This window comes from Panthera onca, chromosome X, assembly GCF_046562875.1.
Source record: "Panthera onca isolate mPanOnc1 chromosome X, mPanOnc1 haplotype 2, whole genome shotgun sequence".
In the NCBI taxonomy this organism is placed as follows: domain Eukaryota; kingdom Metazoa; phylum Chordata; class Mammalia; order Carnivora; family Felidae; genus Panthera; species Panthera onca.
The window spans coordinates 121,524,507-121,545,068 of NC_138357.1; the positions used below are offsets into that span (position 1 = coordinate 121,524,507).

At 47.5% G+C, this 20,562-nt stretch overlaps 1 protein-coding gene and 1 long non-coding RNA gene across 6 annotated transcripts in view; one reads left to right on the forward strand and one right to left on the reverse strand.

Annotated features, from left to right (window-relative positions):
- The window catches only part of ARHGAP6 (Rho GTPase activating protein 6), a 452,363-nt gene that overhangs the window by 215,903 nt on the left and 215,898 nt on the right, over nucleotides 1-20,562 (forward strand). The window contains exons 1-3 of one of the 4 annotated variants that reach the window (XM_081792906.1): nucleotides 4,208-4,802; nucleotides 12,892-13,059; nucleotides 13,719-13,948. The exons of 1 other annotated variant lie outside the window; for it this stretch is intronic. Coding sequence is in view for 1 of the 3 variants with exons in the window: in XM_081792905.1 (XP_081649031.1) it covers nucleotides 4,758-4,802 (45 nt within the window). In the remaining 2 variants the exon portion in view is untranslated. Of the gene's footprint in view, nucleotides 1-4,207; nucleotides 4,803-12,891; nucleotides 13,060-13,718; nucleotides 13,949-20,562 lie in introns of those variants that run through there. 2 more of the 4 variants (XM_081792907.1, XM_081792905.1) reach the window with 2 other exon arrangements.
- Nucleotides 7,143-11,162, reverse strand: LOC145713977 (uncharacterized). Of its 2 annotated transcripts, XR_014136751.1 has the most exons (3): nucleotides 10,889-11,162; nucleotides 10,422-10,686; nucleotides 7,143-8,823 (listed from the first exon to the last, which is right to left on the reverse strand). It is a non-coding gene; the product is annotated as an uncharacterized LOC145713977 (long non-coding RNA). The 2 variants fall into 2 exon arrangements; XR_014136752.1 differs by having other exon boundaries at nucleotides 7,143-8,898; nucleotides 10,422-11,162.

The following is a 20,562-nucleotide window of genomic DNA, read 5'->3' on the forward strand; positions in this document are numbered from 1 at the left end:
GGGAAGCTGAGAAGTAAAGTCCATAAAATATAGGGCAGCGTCTGTCGCTGGGATCCGGGGAAGGTGTTACAATGTCGCCGCGGGACATGGGGCTCTCTGGGACACCCGCAGTCTCTATGTGTTGACCTCAGTGATGGTTATGACGGGCATATGTTTTGCAATAATTCGTTAAGCTGCACATTATATATTATCAATTGTTTATGAAAAACATTCTAGCAGGTGGATTGACAGGACGATAGAATGAAAGAGTGTAGGCATTGGGTTGTAGGGAAGAGGCCCCCACCCAAAAGGATCTCAGAGCTACTCTGTGGCAGGGCTAGGCCTCCTGGCTGGGCCTTGTCGTCCTATCCTAAATAGGTTTTAGTGCTCAGATGTGCCCTCAGCTCCTCCTAAACTCTGAGGTTGCATTCGCTTCCATGGTCAATTCACGGTAAAGTTTTCCTGAAAAAGCAATCACCCTTGGGCTGGCACTAAATGTGGAAAATGTCGACTCAGCTTATAGGCAGGCAGAGTAAATGCAAACAAGGATTTGTATTTCAGGGTCCTGGTGGCAAGGGCAGCCTTCAGTCCTGGAAATGCTGTAACATTTGGGGGCAGGAAGATGAGGAAATTCCACTGTGAGCGTGACACATTTTTTCTTCAAAATGATGCTGTTAGAGGAACTCCTAGAGATTATTTTTGCGTCCTCTCTGGGGGAAATGATAAACATCAGAGAAATTTATTATTTTTTGAAAGAGTGACTAATCAAAAGAGAACATTAGCCAAGCAGGCTCTTAATCTAATGAGGGAATGGGATGAACTTCAGCCTTCTCTGGGGGAGATTTCACGTTCTCCCTTACAGCTCCCTCTGTCACCCAACAGGCAAAACTTGAATTTCAAAGCCACCTGCCATGTTAATATATAGTTTAAATGACCTAGAACAATACCTGCAAATTGTATGTGCTTAAAAATATTTATTGAATGGGGCACCTGGCTGGTTCAGTCGGTTAAGCATCCGACTTTGGCTCAGGTCATGCTCTCACAGTTCGTGAGTTCAAGCCCCACATCGGGCTCTGTGCTGACAGCTCAGAGCCTGGAGCCTGCTTCAGATTCCGTGTCTCCCCCTCTCTCTGCCCCTCCCCCACTCGTGCTCTGTCACTCTCTGCCTCTCAAAAATAAAGAAACATAATAAAAAAATTAAAAAAATATTTATTGAATCTAAGTGACCGAATGAATAAATAAACAACATGGGAAGGATAATTAGGAGTAGAGATGTGCAAATAAGACATTTTGATTAGAGCGGTGTTTAAAATATACCTTGAAATATACTCAGATAGAAATAATGTGTGGAATTCAAATGGTTTCAGATTGAATAGAACTTTCAGAGTTCTGCCCAATCTCCTAGGTCCCTTCTTGAGTCTTTTTTTTTTTTTTTTTGGTGCGTGTGTTTTTAAAAAGTTTATTTATTTATTTTGAGAGAAAGACAGAAAAAGAGAGCGAGCAGGGGAGGGGCAGAGAGAGAAACCCAAGCAGGCTCCGCACTATCAATGCAGAGCCTGACGCGGGGCTCAAACCCACCAACTGTGAGATCATGACCTGAGCCGAAGTCAAGAGGTGGACGCTTAACTGACTGAGCCACCCAGGCGTCCCCCTTCTTGAGTCTTGAACGAGTGGACTGAGAATTGAAAAGGTGTAGGATTCACGCTGAAGGGAATTCAAGAGTCTTGCAGCATGAATCGATCATTTCGTTTCTTAAAATGCTTTGTCTGATCTCCCCAGTCCTTTCAAACACAGGAAAACAGTCCTATTGCACTTAAGAATTTAACTCTGACTTAGCAATGGCAATGTAGCAAGAAATATTCTTTGCAGGCAAACGTCATTCCTAGAATGTAAGTACACAGTTTGGGAATGATGGATTATTTCTGGCTTAGGATAATGTTGTTTAGTGACAATACATTTTTCAAAGGTGGCACACAAACAGAGTAAGGTGACTCAACACGGAGGCGGCTTGCTCAGGGGTAATGATCAAAGGGCTATGGTTAATAAGGTTTTTTAAATCCAGGGACCCACCGTGTGTGTGTGTGTGTGTGTGTGTGTGTGTGTGTGTGTGTTTCCTTATATATATAATGAAACAGTTTCTGTAGGGAAAGGGATTTGTAGCTCTGGAGGTTTAATGGCAGGTATGACAGAGAAAGAAATCCCAAAGCTGGTGAGTTCATCTTTCTACATAGACCACAGTGAAGCAAAGGTCCCTGAATTGGTCCTGGGTGCATTCTCTGAAAGATGCCGTATGGTGAAGCTTATGCTAATTCTTTGCCTTCTTCTAAGGGTCTTTGATGACATAGCTCTAAAGGGTGCTTTCAGCAGCAGAGCAGAGTGAAAGCGAACAGGGGACTTTAGCATGTCATTTGTCCAGCTCTGCCTGGATGTGTCAGGGAGCAGGGAGGGCCTCCAAGGTGAATGGGCTCTGTGCTCCCACCTCTCAGAGGGAAAGGAGATCTGGGCAGGGCGTGCTGGGGGTGGGGGGCTGGGGTGAATGGTGAAATTGACCTCTTAAGACTGGCAGCACCCTGGCGACATGTTCCTGTTTCAGGCAGGGGACATTTTTCTGTTATTGCAGGATAAAATATACATAGTGAAGGGTATACATTACACAAGTCTGAACTGTGCTGCTCAATTGAATTTTTACATGTGGGTGCACTTGGGTCACTGTCATACACATCAAGATACAGAACATTTCCAGTGTCCCCAAAGGTTCCCTTGTACCCCCTTTCCAGTCAATTGCAGCTCCCTATCTTGGTAATCGCTGTTCTGGCTTCTATCACCATAGGTCACACTTGCCTATTTCAATTCAACATTTGAATCTCAATTCTGCAACAAATAGGTAGGATCATACCTTGTGTCCTATTTTGTGTGTGATTTCTCTCTCTCTCTCAACGTTTGTGAGAAGAATCCACATCATTCTACGCATCGGTATTACTTTCCTTTCACTGCTGAGTAATACCCTCGTATGGATAGACCACCGATGGCTCATCACGCAGCATGTACGTGAGGAGGCCACGGGCACCCATTTTTCTATGTATCTAGGAGTGCAGCTCCTGGATCAGAGGGCAGGCGTATAATCAGCTTTAGTAGACATAATCTTAGAGTTTTCCAGAAAGATGAACGGTCAAGGGATTGTCTAGCAGTAGATTCCTCGGGATACCAGTACCCCTGGCTTTACCCTCCCAGTTTTTTTCACTGTCCATCTTGACAATTCTGTTGCCAGTTGTTTTCAAAATATTATATAGTAATGTCGTGTTAGTTGGGTAGTCCATCCAACTAAATCGTAAGGGCTCCAACATGGGGGACACATCTCGTTTCCCTTCTCCCCACCCCTTCTGCCTACACAGAGCAGGGGAAGGGCCACTCGGCAAGTCCAGTACGGTGGGACCCTGAAGAACTGAGACAAGCCGCCCACGAACCCACCCTCCACTGGATTTCTAGCCCTCTTGGGCTTGGGTTGATTGATTTCACTGGGTCTGGAGTTTCCACTCGGCCCCAGCCCCTGCCTCTGTCTGGACTTCCCTTGTGGGAAGCCGCACAGGAGTCCCAGAGTGCCAGGCCCCTGGGGAGGGCCCTCAGCGCCCTCATCCAGGGTGTTCTAAAGTGCACGCTTCCACGAGGAATTGTAGAGCAGAGGCCAGTTTTCGGTGGTGTTGTGAACCTCCAATGCATGCTAAAAATTACTTGGTCCATCTGGCAGCGTTTGCCAAGAGTGTGCGTTTCTTCTGTTTCCGAATTCTCGCTGCGTCCTTTTCCGAATTGCACCTAAGAACTAAGACATAGCGGCGCTCCGGGCACTGCCCTCACCCCCAACTAAGGTTCAGCCTGGCACCGACACCAGTCTTGGCCTTCCAGAAGATTCTTCAGGACTCCCGCTTCCAGCGGGGTTCCCGGGACGTGCCCGGGTCCTGCAAACCCTCCGGGACTCAGTTTACCCAAATAGGCGCGGTCAGGCCAGCATCCAGCCCAGCCTTCCTCCAGTCCGCAGTTCCCCCGGGCAGCATTACTTGCCCGCCCCCCCCCCCCCCCCCCCCCCCCCGTGCCTGACTCTCCCCAAGGAGGGCTTTGCAAACACCGAAACTCCGCCCTCGCCGGAGCGGTTCCGAATCGCCTTCCAGCGTCAGGCCCACACCCCTTTCAAAGTTAGCGAAAGTCGCTCTTTCTTGGAAACCCAAGCTCGCCCTCTCGCTGGCGCTGGAGGCTTTAGCAGCCCCAGCCCTGGCAGCCCGGGTCCCACCCGCCTGGCAGGGGCGGAGTGGCGGGAGGTGGGAGCGCCGGCCGCCCCGACACCTGTCGTGGGCGCGCTAGGTCGCTGCAGCCCCCAACAGCTGGCGGCGGCGGCAGGGACAGGAGCCCTCCAGGAGCGGAAGGAATTAAGCGCCCGCCCATCCCATCTGACTCGGCCTCTCCCCTCTCCTCCTCCCCCTCCTCTTCCTCCTCCTCCTCTCCGTCCTCCTCCCCTCCTCCTCCCCTCCTCCCCTCCTTCCCTTCCTCCTCCTCCCCGTCCTCCTCCTCCTCCTTCGCCTTCCCCTTTGCTGCTGCCGCCACCTCCACCCGGTCCCTGTCGGCTTCCCGGCGGGACGCTGGTGCCTGCGGGCTTTGCACGGCGCTCGGGGCAGAGAACGGGGCTCGCGTCCGGGGGCTGCCCCGGGATGGCGGTGAAATAGGGGGACCTCGGAGAGGCGCCGCGACCCCAGGCTGCGCTCGGGGGCCCGCCACTCCTCGCTGGCGACATGGGGGACCCGGTATACCGCGAGAAACCGCAGCTGCACTACGCGGTGAGTGTCCCGGCGCGCGCAGAGGCGACAGGGGGCGCCACTCGGCCGGCCTGGGAAGGGACAGAGCGGGGTTGATGGATCCCTGTCTCCCCGGAGGTCCTCTCTCGGGTTAGGGGCTGCAGGGTGTCGCGTCCGTCACCCCCAAGCGTCACCTGCATAGAAACTCGGCTGCACCTTAGAATGGGAGCCCCCACCCCGGAAGCCCGCGTTCCTTTGCCCCGCGCGGTGGGCACTGCGTTCGGGGCCAGAAGCCAGGCTGCAGCCTCGCTGGCCAGGGCTGAGAAATGGGGCTCCTGGGGCCGAGCCCACGTCCGCCCATTCAGCCTTCCAGCAGATATGCTGCAAGAGCGAGAATAGAACTGGACGGGAAGCAGGGCTGCTCCCTGATCGGAGCGTGTAGCGAGCCGAGCTGACTCTCCGGAGAAAATGCTGCGGGGCACTTTCGGGTGCAGCCCGTTTGCTTCTGGGGAAAAAAGGGTGTGCATTTCCCTCAGAGTCTGTAGCAGAACGGAGTTTGTAATCATTATCTGGTTAATACAGGAGGATGCGAGGGGGTCTGCCAGTGGCGCCTCTCCTCCCTGTTGAGTCAAATTCTCAACAAATACTCATTGGGGACCTACTGTGCGCTAGGCACTGCGCTGGGCACCGGGGGGCCTCAGGGCACAACAGACTAAAAGCTCGTGGGCTTTTCCCCCTTTAAAGAAGGAGTCCAGGTTTCCAGGTTAATGACCGACTGACCAAATCCAGATTCTAGATGGAGTTTATTTTTGAGAAAGAGAAAAGAGAGTGTTTCTGAGGAACGAGTACAACTGAAGAAGGTTCTGATTGCTGCCTGCTTGAAGCAGGCAGACAGCTGTGTTAGCTTACTCCGGTCTTCCGACATTTAGTTTCCAATTGTGACTTGTGATGTTTTGAGACAGGCCACTGGGACTGTTCTGCCATCTGCTACTTTACTGAGCTTTCCTTGACATGATTTCCACTGCTGAGATTGTACATGCTGCTTTCAAATTGGAGAGAGGCAGGCAAAAAGTTAAGACAAGAATCATCAGTATTTATAATTAGGCAGACAGATATCCATCTGGAATTCCTGTCCTCCAAAATGCACTCGTCACATTAAAAAACCCATATATATATATATATATATATATATATATATATATATATTTAAAGAAAGGAGTGCAGGTGGACAGGAGGGACAGGTACAGAGGTTCTGGGTCCTCCATCAGCTAGGGGACTATTGGGCTAACCTTGAAGCTCTGCCCTTTAACTTTGCTGGGCTGGGGTGGGGCGGGGGAAGAGGGCCTGAATTAGAAAATTATTAAGGTCCCTACCAGGCAAACATTCTAGGAAGCTTATGATGGCTTTCTCTGTTTTTGCCAGTTACTTGCCTTGAAATGCCAAGGGAGACACTAGTAAGTTACTAACCCTCGTTCATTTTTTTGGAGACACTAGCAGCTCAGTGGTTTTCCTTTTAAAGTCATATTAAGGTTCATCCATTTTCGGCAGAGGTTCCTTTACACTGAAGGATCTGGAGTCTGCTCCTTATGCTGATGCCCTTTGATTTTCAGTTTGAGGTCCCTATGCCACTTACAAGGTAGAGGAGGAAAGGTGAGAACTGGTTCCTTAAAAAAAAAAAATCTATTCAGGGCCACCTGGGTGGTTCAGTTGGTTAAGCATCCGACTCTTGATTTTGGCTCAGGTCATGATCCCGGGTTTTGTGGGTTCAAGACCCATGTCGGGCTCTGTGCTGACATTGCAGAGCCTGCTTGGGATTCTCTGCCTCCCTCTCTCTCTGCCCCTCCCTCCCCCCTCTCAAAAATAAATAAACTTAAAAAAAATCTATTCATTCTATGAATGATTATTGCCTCAATTATGCAGATGCATCCCACAACAATTTAAAAATTATTTTCATTCAGTTGTTTCATTCTGCCAAAAGCAGGAACTTAGAGGCAAGCTAATGCTAACATCTCGTGCGCTCTGAAGATTTGCTGATGAGACAGCCCTTTATTCTAGCGCAGATCCCCACATGCATATTTTCTGATTTAGGACTATAAAAAAGAAGATTCCAGAGGGAATTTGTTGGCTTTCAGGTTGGAAGAAGTCACCCAGCTCCTCTGAAGTTTTTCGTGCTTACTTCAGGGAGATGTACCAGTCACAAGTCAAAAGAATGTTCTTTATTAAGTGTGACCCATCGCTTTCCATATTAACATAACCCTCTATGGCTTAATATCTCTTCTAGCACTGTTCCTTTCGTCCGCTGCCCCCATACTGGTTTAGGTTAATTTCAAAAGCTTGTTTTGCCTTTTAGCACAAATATTCCACTTACTTTGCTCCACATGGTTCTGCCCCACTGGGTATTGTCCTGGGGCTTGGAGGCTTTTTTTTTTTCTTCTTCTTCTTTTTTGGTCTTTGTCTTCCTGAAAAAGAAATACCCTCTGTGTGTTCTCAGTACCTCTTGCCTACTCTGAGATATAATCCACACGGCAAGCATTTAATGTTCTCCCTTCAGTGCTTCTTCATCCGTCCGGGGTGAGACTGCCTGTAAGAAACCGGTGGTTCACATTCTATTCACTCACCAAACATTTGTAGAGTGCCTATTGTGTGCCAGCTATTTGGCCAGGCTTCCAAAGAGATGATTAAATAGTGAGGATGTTAAGAGTTGCTGTGGACTCTTCACTCCTCCTTTTCAATGGTTATAATGGTCACAAGGAGAGAAACACAAACACTTGAGTAGACAAGAGCATCCTACATTTATATAGTGTTACACTTTTCCAAAGCATAGCACGACTGTCCTCTCGTTTTACCATCGTGACAAAAATGTGTGTTAGCGGCTAATGTTCTCCTCCCAACCTTTCCTCCCACGGTTTTCCCACATTCAGTTTATGGCGACTCCGTCCTTCCAGCTGGGTGCCGTCCTTGATGCCTTTTGGCGACTTGATCAGATTTGCATTTTGAAGCACCTGCTTTGAGCCCAGGATGGAGGGGAGTGCGAGGAGGAGCCAGAGTGGATCCTGGTATTTGGGCCAGAGAGAGATGAGAGAAGGATGGCCTACATAGGATGGCAGCTGGACCGGAGGTGGAAAGCAGTTCGCATATTGGAGAGACACTTAGGACATCGGACCAGCCAGTCATGACAACAATCCCCTCGTTATTATTGTCTTTATACAAGTCGCAAAGTGTTGGGACACAGTCTGTGTCAAATCCAGCTGGTGGCTTAGACAGGTTCTCTATTTTGTGGCTGAAGAAATCCAAGCCTAGAGTGGTGGGGGTCAAGGTGGCACAGGGGTAGCTGGTGACAGAATGGAGTGCTCTGCACAAGTGCCCTGATACCGTAGAGCTCTTCTGACTCATTTAGACAGTTGAGATGGATGAGCCGAGTCATCCTTCCCCCTCCCCGTTCTGTCACCATAATAAACCGACAATCAAATATTGTACCTTCAGGGACTTTATGTGACCGTCCACACTGGGGAATTGCATGGCCAAATAACTCTTTCATTGGACAGATAACAGATACAGACAAAAGCCAAGTTTTAAGGTATCTATTGAGTTCAATGTCATGTCTTTATGTCTTTCTCAGTGTTTCCCAGCCTCAGCAAAATGAACATTTTTGGACAGGATAATTTTTTGTGGTGGGGGCTGTCCTGTGCACTGTAGGATGTTTAGCAGCATCCTTGGCCCCTACCTATTAAATGCCAGTAGCATAGCACCCCCTCCCCAGTTGTGACAACCAAAAATGTCTCCAGATATTGCCAGATGTCCCCTGGGGGACAAAGTCGCTCCCACTTGAGACCCACTGGTGCGTGTGATTTTCGTGCGTGTTTTTAAGAAGAGGTGACAATTGGGGCGCCTGGGTGGCTCAGTTGGTTAAGCTTCCAACTTCGGCTCAGGTGGTGATCTTATGGTTCACAAGTTTGAGCCCCACGTGGAAGTCTGTGCTGACAGCTCAGAGCCAGGAGCCTGCTTCAGATTCTGGGTCTCCCTCTCTCTCTGCCCCTCCTCCACTCATTCTCGTTCTCTCGCTCTCAAAAATAAACAAAACAGTAAAAAATTTAAAAAAATAAAAGAAGAGGTGACAATTACTGTGTAGTAAGAAGATCTGAAAAGAAAAGACATGGTACATATGATGAATATTATATATACTGTTCAGCGAACATGCAGAACTTCGGAGAGAGGCCGATGCAGAGGCTCAGAGAGAGGCTCAACACAGCACAAGTGCTGGGGACAGAGTAATGGGTCACTCGCTCCTTTTCAGCGATCACGGCCTTAACGGTGTCCTCCTGCTTTTGGTGATCCCCCAGAGTTAGGTGGCTCGGCCTGGGTTAAAGATGACGTTAGCCTACCTTCCCCAACAATCCTCATATGCTTTCTTCCATTATCCACAAACAAAATACTACAAACCTTGCCTGTCTGCCAAGATCATGCAGCACAGGTCGAATTTCATGCCAAGTCATACAATCAAGTATGGTGACTCCTTCAGTAGAATTACTGGGCCGAGCCTTAGTTTTCAAACAGATGATCAGAGGCACTTTGGAGAAGCCCACGAATACTTTTATCCGAAACAACCCCCTGGAGGCACACACTTACTTTCATCCCCCTTCTGTGAAAGGGGAACAGGAAGAGAGATTCATGATGCCTCCGGCTAACATAAATCTATGCATGGGGTGACACGTGTTCTGTTCACTGCAGAGTGACAGGAAGCAGGGGCATTAGACTCTGACCCGGGACGATCCCTGTGGAGCCCAGCTGTCAAGGTGCAGCCATGTCCGTCCCGTGGACCCGTCTACTTCTGAACTCCACTGTGGCTGGCCTCACTTCCTGTTTGGTGCGGTCGCCCCACCGTCTCTGCTCTCGACCACAGCCTCAGCGTTCAATGCTGGCTGTTCCCTGGCTCTAGTTCACCCCCCCTTGAGGAAGCCACTGGAAGGGCTGACCTGCGTACCCTGGGAGGGGGCCTCTCTTTACCACAAATGGTTAAGGTCTTCACAGCAAAGTTTCCAAATGTGCTCTCTAGGAACATTTGGTTTCCAACGACTTTGAAGCCAGTGAGTTCACTTAATAATTCAGTGGCGCTGATTAGGGGACACTCTTTGGCGATTCTCAAGTCACCCCGAGCTGGGCACCGTTGCAGGGCTGAGCTGATACGAATCGGTTATCGCCCATCAGCGCCGCTGGTGTAGACATCTTAGGAAATTGCGCAGGAGGGCACTGGCCCGCCACACGGCCCGGAATTCACTTCTGTAGCTGTCAGCTTGTCGTTTGTCTCCTCACAAAAGCAAACGTCTCGCACGTTACAAATAAATGGGAGATTATCGCATCCCCTTAATTAACAGCTCGTCTCGTTGTGGCTACCTTTTCCACCCCCACCGCCACCCCACAGCATGCTTTCTTTTCTGCTGCTCTCAGAGCTTTTCCTTCATGTGGTCCCTTTGGTCTGGAGCTCCCGTCATCTTAGGAAGCCACGTCTCCCACCCTTTAAGCCACTTCCTACTGCTCGTCTGCCAACCGTCGGAAAACAAATACTACTCTTTGCCTAGTCCCTTCTGGCTAGAGGGTTCTATTATTTGCTCTTCCCGTTCCCCACGTTGTGATGACCCTGGACCAAATGCACTTGAGTCTCACCTTGGTTGTGATGCTATCGTCTAGTCATATGCCGTCTTCAGTGGCTTTCCGATTTCTCTCCGGCTCCTGGCCTGCGGCGCTCTCGGCCTTTCCCGCCTCACTAAGTGGCTGCCCCCTCCGGGAGCTGCCCACGCCAGAACACCCCGGGGTCAGCCCCGCCAGGTCTGTTTCACAGCACTCTCCAAATTCATCCTCTCCTTTCCATCTCTGCTGCTGTCATGTAAACCGAAGCACCGGTCGTCCATGCCAAGAAAACATGGTAACCCTATAGTTAGATCATGGGACCAGTGAGATCTTTTAAAAAGCAAATGAAGTTGTGACATTTCAGTGAGCAAAGCTCACCAGTTGGTTTCCATTACGCTTAGCCTGATCTCTTCCTCCTTGACCTTGGCCTTCCGAGTCCTCCTCCACGACCCTCCCTCTCCTTACCCCTGCCCAGCCACATTAGTGTCCCTTCTGTTCCTCACATGTGACCAGCTTGTTCCCACTTGAGGCGTCTCCCCGTGCTGTCCCTTCTGCTTGAGATGTTCTTTGTGTGGCAGGCTTTTGTTGTGCCCTCCGAATTGCACAAGAAAATGTCACCTTCCCTGACGGCTCTTTCCAAAGTGCTTCTGACCCCACTCAATCACCCCTGGTTCTGTCACACTAGCCACCGCCTTTGTGTTCACTCCCTGTTTCAGGGCAGGGACACAGTCATTCTTTTCCCACGATGGCCCCACTGCCTCGGGTGGGCCCGGCACAGGGTAGGCACCCAATAACTATCCGGGAGTGGATGATGCCCTTGGTAATCTCGGGCCTTATTTTGTAAACATTTCCTGGCTTTTCTCCTCGTCAGACTTTAGCGGACTTCTTGATTTATTCAGGTCTAACAGCCTTGTCTAAATACCCCTATTCTGATTTCACTGAAAGACCAGTTTATTAAATCTGTTAGTTGGTCCCAGGTCTAAAATTAGGAATCATAATCTCTGAACTAGGACGTGAGTGATTCTCAGAAAGCCTCCGTGCACGGACATTGGATCTGTAACCGTATGTGAGTGAGGAGCTAAGGCCCACCTCTGTCCAGTAAGCACTCACTGAGGATGTGATAGGGACAGGTCTGCTCCGGGGAAAATGCAAAAGGAAGGAGGAGGGAGATGGCTCCCTCTAGCTGAGAGAGAGAGAGAGAGAGAGAGAGAGAGAGGCAAAGGAGGGAGAGAGAGAATCCTGAGCAGGCTCCGTGCTGTCAGCGCAGAGCCCATTGCGGGGCTCGAACTCACAAACCATGGGATCATGACTTGAGCTAAAACCAAGAGTTGGGCACTTAACCGACTGAGCCACCCAGGCGCCCCCCCCCACCCCCGCCTCTCGCCCCACCTTTTCATTCTCAGTCCCATCCAGGTTGGAAGTCTACCCGAGCAGCCCAGCTGGCAGGTAGTTGGTGATCTGTCCAGCTTGCCGTTGACAGGGACTGCAGAGCCCTTTCTTAAGTCCTGGCCACGTCACTGAACGTTAATTAGCACAGCCCGTTTCAGACTGTAAGCTCCAAAATGATGGGAGTAAAATTCTTGTAAAATTTTGGACAAAAATCCACAGTGTTTACAGATGAATGCAGTGAATTTAATATCCTTTAATGTAGCTTCTTAGATTTTCTGGTTCTAACCTTATTTTCCAAAGATCAACCTTTCTGATTTCTTTTATTTTGAAATACATCCTGAATACTTAAAAACTTGAAAGATGAAGATCAAATAAAACAACAAGGACTCCCGGCAATCATTACATGGTACCGCTTTCTCGGTCTTTATAGTCACAGCTTCGATGCAAATAAAGGCTACTTCTCGGTTTGGATGAGTTCTGCACAAAGTATAAGACTAATCTGTTCATTCAAATATGATCAGCGTTACTGAAGGCTCTTTCCTTTAAAGACATTATGGCCCTTGGAATTGAAAACCTCTCAGGATTTTCTCCCCTCCTCTCTGGTTATTTGACACATCCTTCGAACTCTTCCAACTTAACTATTTTGTAGAGTATGATTTGAGCGTGTGGAGTGTCGGCTAAATTAGATTTCTGAAATGAAGTTTTCAGAAGAATTTGGAGTTGTGGCTTTGGGGAAGGGTTGCCATGGGAACAGCAGAAGACGTTCAGATGAATAAACTTTAAAAATATTTTTGAATGACCCCTTTCTGCAGCTGACTGAAATATCTGGGAAAGAAACGTATAAGTCAGTCCAAGTAAAATAAAGAGGCTAAAAGTTTCTCGCCGGCATGTGGGGCACCTCTGCTCTGCATCCGCGGAGCTCCCCCATGCCAGGTGGGTGCCGCCCCGCCCGGGGCAGGGCTTCCTCTGGGTTCCTCACTTGGCCGTGTCGCTGCCGTTGTAATTAGATCCACAGGGTAATAATGGTTTAGCCAGAAAACGGAACGTCGAGTTTGCTGGAAGGATTGGAAAATATTATTTTTGTTAAGTATTTATTTATGCGCATGACCTTCAACAGTCCCATTCTGATGTCACTTTGATGGCCTGAGCAACATGTAAAGCATAGCCTTAACATCTATCGCAAAAGATGAGGCATTCTCCCGCCTTAGCTGCTGACCGACAGCAGGTAGAAGGTGGAACACTCAGAAAGCCTTAACTTCGGGAACGAACCATCCCTGACGCGCTGGTAAGTGTCAGGGAGCCCAGGAGGGGTGGTGCAGCCTGAAGCATTAGCAACGTGGGGAGGCTGTTACCACACGGGCACAGGGAGGGGCCGGTGTTACCAGAACGCGGTGACTTCCAACCTCAGGCAAAGCGACCCTGGAAATGTACCCCGAGAGGACTGCAGTGAGGGCAGAATGTGGTCCCCTGAGATGAGACTCCCAGGACTCGGGCCAGCCCGGGGAAGGGCGGAAGTTTTTGTTTTGTTTTGGCAGAAGCGGGGGAAAGTTTGCAAACACGAAACACATCCTATGCGTGTTCGGTTTTCTTTAGGGCTTACTTACGTTATGAACGACCCTAAATCCCGGAGGATGTGGAAGACGTTCAGGTTGCTTAGAATGTCTCTTTTCTCTCCCCTGTGGGTTCTTTCAACGAGCACGGTTAAGCTAGTAATGTGTTATGCCGGCTCCATCCGTATGTGATGTGCACGTCTTTGAAAAATATTCATATTTCCAGCCTATTCAATAGTGACTTTTCACTTATTATACCATGATATGTTTTACACATGTATTGTAATGAATTGCACATTGAGGAGCCCCATGCTTCATTCAAACATGCTTTGGTCTAAATTTATTACTATAAATTTTAACTCTAATGGGGTTTTCCCTCCTCTCTGCCCTGTAGAATAGTCTCATGTAATTGATTTCCCAAACAAGGAAAAAGGAAGAATCCTTAACCTTCTGCCTCTACACAAAATAACCTCCGTGAAAAGTTATTCTCACTTACATCTCCGTTGGTGAAGGAGTGGTTGCAAGTGAGGACCGCAGTGTAAACCCCCTGTTAACTCCGAGGAACGTGGCAGAGAGAAAACTCCCGTTTCAACCTGGACTGCAGAAAGTGCCTCTCATTCCTGAGTGAGTTCCCTCTCGAGGCCTCCTCCCACCCACTTTCATAATGTCCATCTTGCTTGTAATTGCTTCTTTAAACACCATATTCGCTACAGAACTGAAAAATCCAAAGGGGCAGAGGCCAGAGCCGGGGGCGTAGCTGGACTCCGTGTCCGTGGCCGCGTGTGGCCTGTACCTGACGCTTCGTGTGTCTTGAATGCCAGCAAAATTAATTAATAGCTTAGAGCTCTCAGAAATAATTAGGCAGACTGACAGTAAAAATACCAGCCGATATTTATTGAGTGCTTTCCACGAGCCCTCGACATTCTACGTTATTTAATTCTCAAAAGGAGCCTGTGAGGTAGGTCCTAATATCACCTCTGTTGAAAAGGTGAGGAAACGGAGGCGCTGCGTTTGGATGTTTCCAGGTCGTAGGGGGACGTGGAAGTAGGGGGTCTAGGATTGGAATCCTTGTCTGTTTGCCGAGTTTCAGTGCTTGGCCCACCACACAGTGGCCGATGGTTAAAAGGGAAGTGGCTTGAGATGATACCTTGGAGATGAGGCTTGTAAAACTTTCGTTTTGTAATAATCGTAGACTCAAAGGAAGTTGCAAAAATACCAACGAAAGATCCCGGCTATCCTTTGCCCGGCGTCCCTCGGTGATAGCTTCTTACGTGACGATAGTACAATATCAAAACCAGGACGCTGACACTGGTATGGCGCTATGAACGTGTCTGCAGACCCTGTTGACGTCTGACAGGTGTCTTATACGCATTCCCTTGCGTACGCGCGCGCGTGAGCAGTTCCATGCAGTCCCCCCCCACCCCCCGCGTATAGATTGGCATATCTGCCACCACATTCAAGACCCAGAACTGTCCCACTGCCACAAAAGAACTCCTTCACGCCGCCCCTTTGAAGGCTCTCCCTTACTCCCTCCCCCCATCTCTAATCCAGGCACCCACTCACCTCACCTATTCTCCGTAAAACAACACCTTGTAAGTGACTTCCAGCACAATGGCAGCATACCTGTCGTCGCTCATCATTTTTGCCGAAAACATCCAGAAACGTAACGGGAGAAAGTAAGGTGAACTGATAATGGGATCAGAGAGGATTTTTGTATCCTTGTTGTTAGTAACACACACAATCACAAATCAAGAACATCCCGTTTGGTATTTTTAGCTGAGTGTTGTGGTAATTTTATAAGTCCCGCTCGTGTGTTTTCTCTCGCCGAGTGCTTTTGATGGAAACACCACAGACTTTTTTAGCTTCTGCGTGGCTGCTCCACGCTCCCTCTCTGCATGGCTATTCCGATGGAGCGTCCATTTCAGGAACGGCAGCCGTGCGGCTGAACTTGCAGCAGCCCGGAAAAGGGACATGGGAGCTGGCGCTCTGCCCTCCCAAAGTATTTATGAGCAAGGATAGACATAAGTCCCGCATGTGTTTGCGGGAGCCACGCTCTGGGCGGCACAGGCTTATGTAAACCCTGGCATTCGTGATACACATGCGTTTTTATTCATTCATTTCAAAGGGAGTGGCAGTTCATAGACCTCCCTTGGGGAGAAGTTTGAACCTTATCAAGATTAGCTGTTTCAAAAAAAAAAAAAAAAAACCAAACCATAACAAAACCTTAATAGCTGTTTTTATTCAGGATGGCCGCGGAGTGAAACCTTATCATCGGGACACAGTTAGAAAGACTTCCTGCATTTCTTTGGTTCCCACTACTTAAAAAAAGGTGTAAAACGCGCTGATGCTGTCTGAGTCTGCAAACATAGGCACGCTCTGATTGGATAGTTGAATGATTGCAAACTTTTACTGTATGATTTGCCTGGATCTTTATTAGAAATGGAGTAGGCCAACTTACTGCTTTCGATTAGGTAGGCAGATAATGCCATCATTGCCCTGTAGGCACGTCATGTCACCATGGGGGGGCGCTAAGGAGAACCTGGATTTGAAGAAATGGGGGGCCCTCTGTGAGATTTCTGCACTGGGGGACACTTTTTAATTTTGGCTGTCTTAAAAAGAAATGAAATCCCGAACTCCTGGCGTGTGGATGCATACAGACACGCGAAATGGTGCTTCACTATATGATTCTGTCGTCTGAAACGTGGACTCGGCTCTTTGTCCTGGTTAGCTGTTGCTGCACTAATAATGCGACATGACAAACTACTTGGAAATTCAGTCCCGTAAGACAGCCATCACTTGTTCCCGTGCATCTGTGGGTCCACTGGGGCTGGCTTAATTTGGGCAGAGCTCAGCTGCTTGACCCGAGGCCAATCTGCTCGTCCCGCAGGGCTTGATTCCTCAGTTGGTTCTGTTCCATGTGGCGTTTATTCTGGGGCCGGGGTCAGTGCGGCAGCAGCCACCTGCCAAAGTGCGGAGGCACAACAGGACAGCGGGAACTAAGGATTCTTCATGCACGGGTGGGACTCTGGCACAGGCTCATGTCTGCCTACCTGCCGTTGGCCGAGGCGAGTCACATGTCCAAGCCTGATGTCAGAGGATAGGGAAATAACGCTTCCTCCTTGATGGGGCCCTGGGAAGTTTGTGAGTGCAGAGAGGGGTGAGAAACGGGGGCAAATCATTTACCTGACCACAGCATGCAATCAGATTCTTCTGGAAATACTGATGTTTTCAAGAAGGTGCAAATCGATCGATCTCATTTTTTCCCCCATTTGGTCAATGAGCTCTTTCTGTCATGGATATCAACATGTATTTCCTTAGACCTAGTTAGACAACAAAGGCAAGATGGCGGGGCCTCCCCACTGACAACCGTCCCCACAAATCTGCATCGATTGGATAGAGACTGAACAGAGATCAAGGGACTATTATAGAAATAGAATGAATAGTAATATTAACACTTAAACAGAATTGTCACCGTCTTCCCCGGTTTCCTTGTGCTTCGCGGCCCTGGCTCCTCAACCCAACAAAAGGAAAACATTCCGAATGACCTCCCAGGAGATTTTTTTAATCTGCTGGGATACACTAGTGTCACTTCAAAAAGATTTATAAATTTAGCTCCTGTTTTAAAACCTAGAAGAATTGTAGATGAGGTCGTTTCTAATTGGAAGAAAAGTATGTTTAATCCTTTGGTTCAAACAAATCAGAGCCAGCCTTTGGAAATTAGATGGTTAATTGGTCAATTTCGACACGTAAATGGATAAGCTAAATTAAAAATAACGCACACACGCAAAATCTCCTCTCTGAAGTTTAAAACCTTTGCCCTGTCTTCTTCCACTGTATCAATTGTTTGAACAGTTGCCAAATCCTGGTGGTTTTCTCCCCCCTCCCCCAAGTTTGCTCTGTGGTCGATCTTACCTAGTGGAGCACCTGCTAGATTTCAGTCATTCGGTTGTCTAAATCAGGGGTCAGCAAACCATGGCCCATGGACCAAATCCAGACTGCCGCCTGCTTTTTTACAGCCTACAAACTAAGAATAAACATTACATTTTTAAACAGTGGGGAAAAAAAAATCAAAAGAAGACTGTTTCATAACATGTGAAAATTATATGCAATACAAATTTTAGCATCCATAAATCCAGTTTTATTGGAAACAGCCACACCCATCATTTATATATTGACTATGGCTGCTTTCACGCTACGACGCCACAGTTGAGTGATTGCAATGGACTGGATGGCGTGAGACACCTAAACTATTTATTATCTGGCCATTTACTGAAAAAGTTTGTGGATCTCTGGTCTAAAATTATGCTGCGTGTTACCACAGACCCTGTAGATAGGTCTAGTGCTACGTACGAACACAGGCAGAAGAAAGGAGACGCACATCGTTTGAGTAGAAGGGAATTCTGGGAACATGCAGATAAGGGCAAAATACCATTGGACATTCATTTATTTGGCAGTAGGTGTGGAGAACTGGGTATATGTCCAGCACTAAAGGAAAATTTCGAAAAGATAATACCTAGTTTCTACTCTCAGGCTTCCTTTGGATAAAAAGTAAGATGCATCCACATATAGGTCATAGTGTCTGAAACCTATCTGCCTTGTCTAATTCTCTAAGTCACCAGAAAACCCTTTGGAATTTTTAAGTTGAGCCTAATATCTTTTTGTTGTTGTTGTTGTTGCATAGCTTCTTTTGTAAATATTCTAGGCAGAATAATTTTCATGAGCATTACTATTCTTACCAGTTGACAGTTGAGAATTGAACTCTGAAAAATGGCATTTTCTCATTGGTTGAAAAATGCTGGTTCCTCTTGTTTTGCATTTGCGATGTTTACATTCGTATATCCCGAACTCCCTCAGAGGAAAGAATGCAAAGGGCCTCCAAGGGCTGACCCTTAAAACACCACTGCCCTGTTCATTAAACTCTGTAGTGCTTGCTGCATGCTTAGCTACAAGAGGTGTGTGGTGAGAGAGCTCTCAGTCCTGCCAGTGCAGCCTGTGTTTTGCCAAGGGATGTGGCCCCATCTTATGCTCTGTGATGTTTCTTTTGGCTGACTCGTCCACATTCTTGTGACCCTTTGAATGGAGATGTCTGTACAGCTTTCGGCCTACAACATGGCCTCCTGCTATCATTTCCTGCAGGTCTTGTCTTAGATCTCAGCAGCTTCCTGACTAAATGTCACCTTGGTGTCTCCTAAGAGGAGCTTGGGAGGCCCGCAAAACCTGGTTCCCACCAGATATGAGGCCTGATGTCCGTGAGTCGCCTTCTCATTGGACTCTGCAGGAGGGTGAGCCTGGAATTCTCTTCAGTTCCAAAGCGAGGGGCAAGGTGGGGCACTGATCAGAGTACCAGGAAAATGCCCCTCAGGGTGGGGATCACATGACCCCAGAGGAGGAAATTCCAGTTGAAAAGAGAAACCAGGTCAGCACCCTTGTGAGGGCGGGTGTACCAGCCTCAGAAACCGGCAACCTGTGGCCCGTGAAGGCTGCTATCAGAAGTCCATGGATTGGCCTGAATAAGGGCGTTGTGTTTTATGGTAGCGATTGGGTGGTACAAACCCAGAGCGAAACATGATTTATCTACTTTCACAGTTGTGCTGGGCTGGAGGGTAATGCGGAAATGACTCAGTTTCGTCTATTTGTCATGTTAACCAATGGTCAATTCGTTAAAAGAGAAAGGCAATGTGGGAACAATATTTTCTTGAGAACTATAGTGTATGTATATATGGCTGGCGGCGGCAACCTCTAACTCACCGTGATAAGAATCTTGTTATTTTGTAGAAGCTATATAATATCCCTTTGTGAATTAAATTAGAAGATCTCAAGGAGCGTTCCCTAAAATAACAGATCTATGATTAACTGGGAAGTGCTCACAACGTTACCAGGTTGCCAAGAAAGCTGGTGGCTTTTTGACTAGTCACAACTTTCCAGAATATTTTTAAAGAGAGTTTAATGTCTAGAAACTTTACCAAAGCCCTTAAAAAGCTGTGGAACTGAATGTCATTTGGGAAAGTTTTGTTTGCTTGATTCAGACTGTGATCCAAATTTGGAGGAGACGAAACCTCTTCAGGGTTTCTTCTGCAAATAAAATAAAGAATGTGTGCTGTAAACTGTTTTAACCTGTTAGACTTTGTGCTTTTTTTGTGGGAAGGGATGCTGGAAGTGGATAAAATGGACACTTTTGACTTTAATGAGGAAATATTGCATGATGGAAAAATGCGGTCTATTGGTTGGTTGTCACCAGCTTTTTATTCTCCAGCGGAGAAAACTTGTTTGTAACACGGATATTCAGAGGTCTCTTCGCAACCTTTGGCTTATTTGTTACCTAAACAATTTTAAATATTACAGACACCAAAATCTTTGTATAGATGAAGTAGGATTCTGTTAAAGGAGAAATGTTTTTGATCTATATTTTGTGTGTGTGTATGAAAATATAATGATTTCTACAAATCTATGGTGACAGAAGGCAGATGAGTGGTTGTCTAAGGCTGGGGGTTGGAAAGGGGGTGAGCGCTAATGGGCACCAGGGTCGCTATTAGGGCGGTGGAAATGTTCTGATATTGGATATTGCACAACTCAGTAAATTTACAGGTGAATTTCATGGCATGTAAATTTCACGTCAATAAAGTTGATTTTAAAGAGTATGCGCTGACTAGAGAATCGAAAAGTATTTATTAGTAGCATTATAGCCTACTGTTTTCGCTTCTAGGCCACCCTCTTAGAAAAATTAAAAGGTAACAAATGACAAAAAGCACCATTTTTTTACTATACATTTGTGGATGATACAGACACATCTTGCAGAACTAAACACCAGACTTCTCAGAAATTTGACTTTCTCAAATCCAAAGCCAAAAAGGCATCTGAGCAACCATCATAATTATCTACATAATTTGATGAAAATGTTTAAGACTGGATGACAGTTATGGTTGCACAATTGGTCATTGGCTAAAAGTCATTGAATTGTACGTTTAAAGTGGGTGAGTTTTACGATGTATCAATTCTACTATGATAAAGTTAACTTCATAAATGTAAACGTGAATATATACATAGAATTCCTTTGGTGACATAGGTCCAATGCCTGCATTCCATATAATGAAGTCACCACCACAGGCTCGTACTCTTCTCCTCCTCATCAACGTTTGGCCTTGACTGTGTGACCCTGAGGTTTCCTTGAGGCTGCTGAAATTATTACCCTAGTTGAAAGAGATTCTACGGGAAACAACTTTTCACTTATTTTTTTCCCC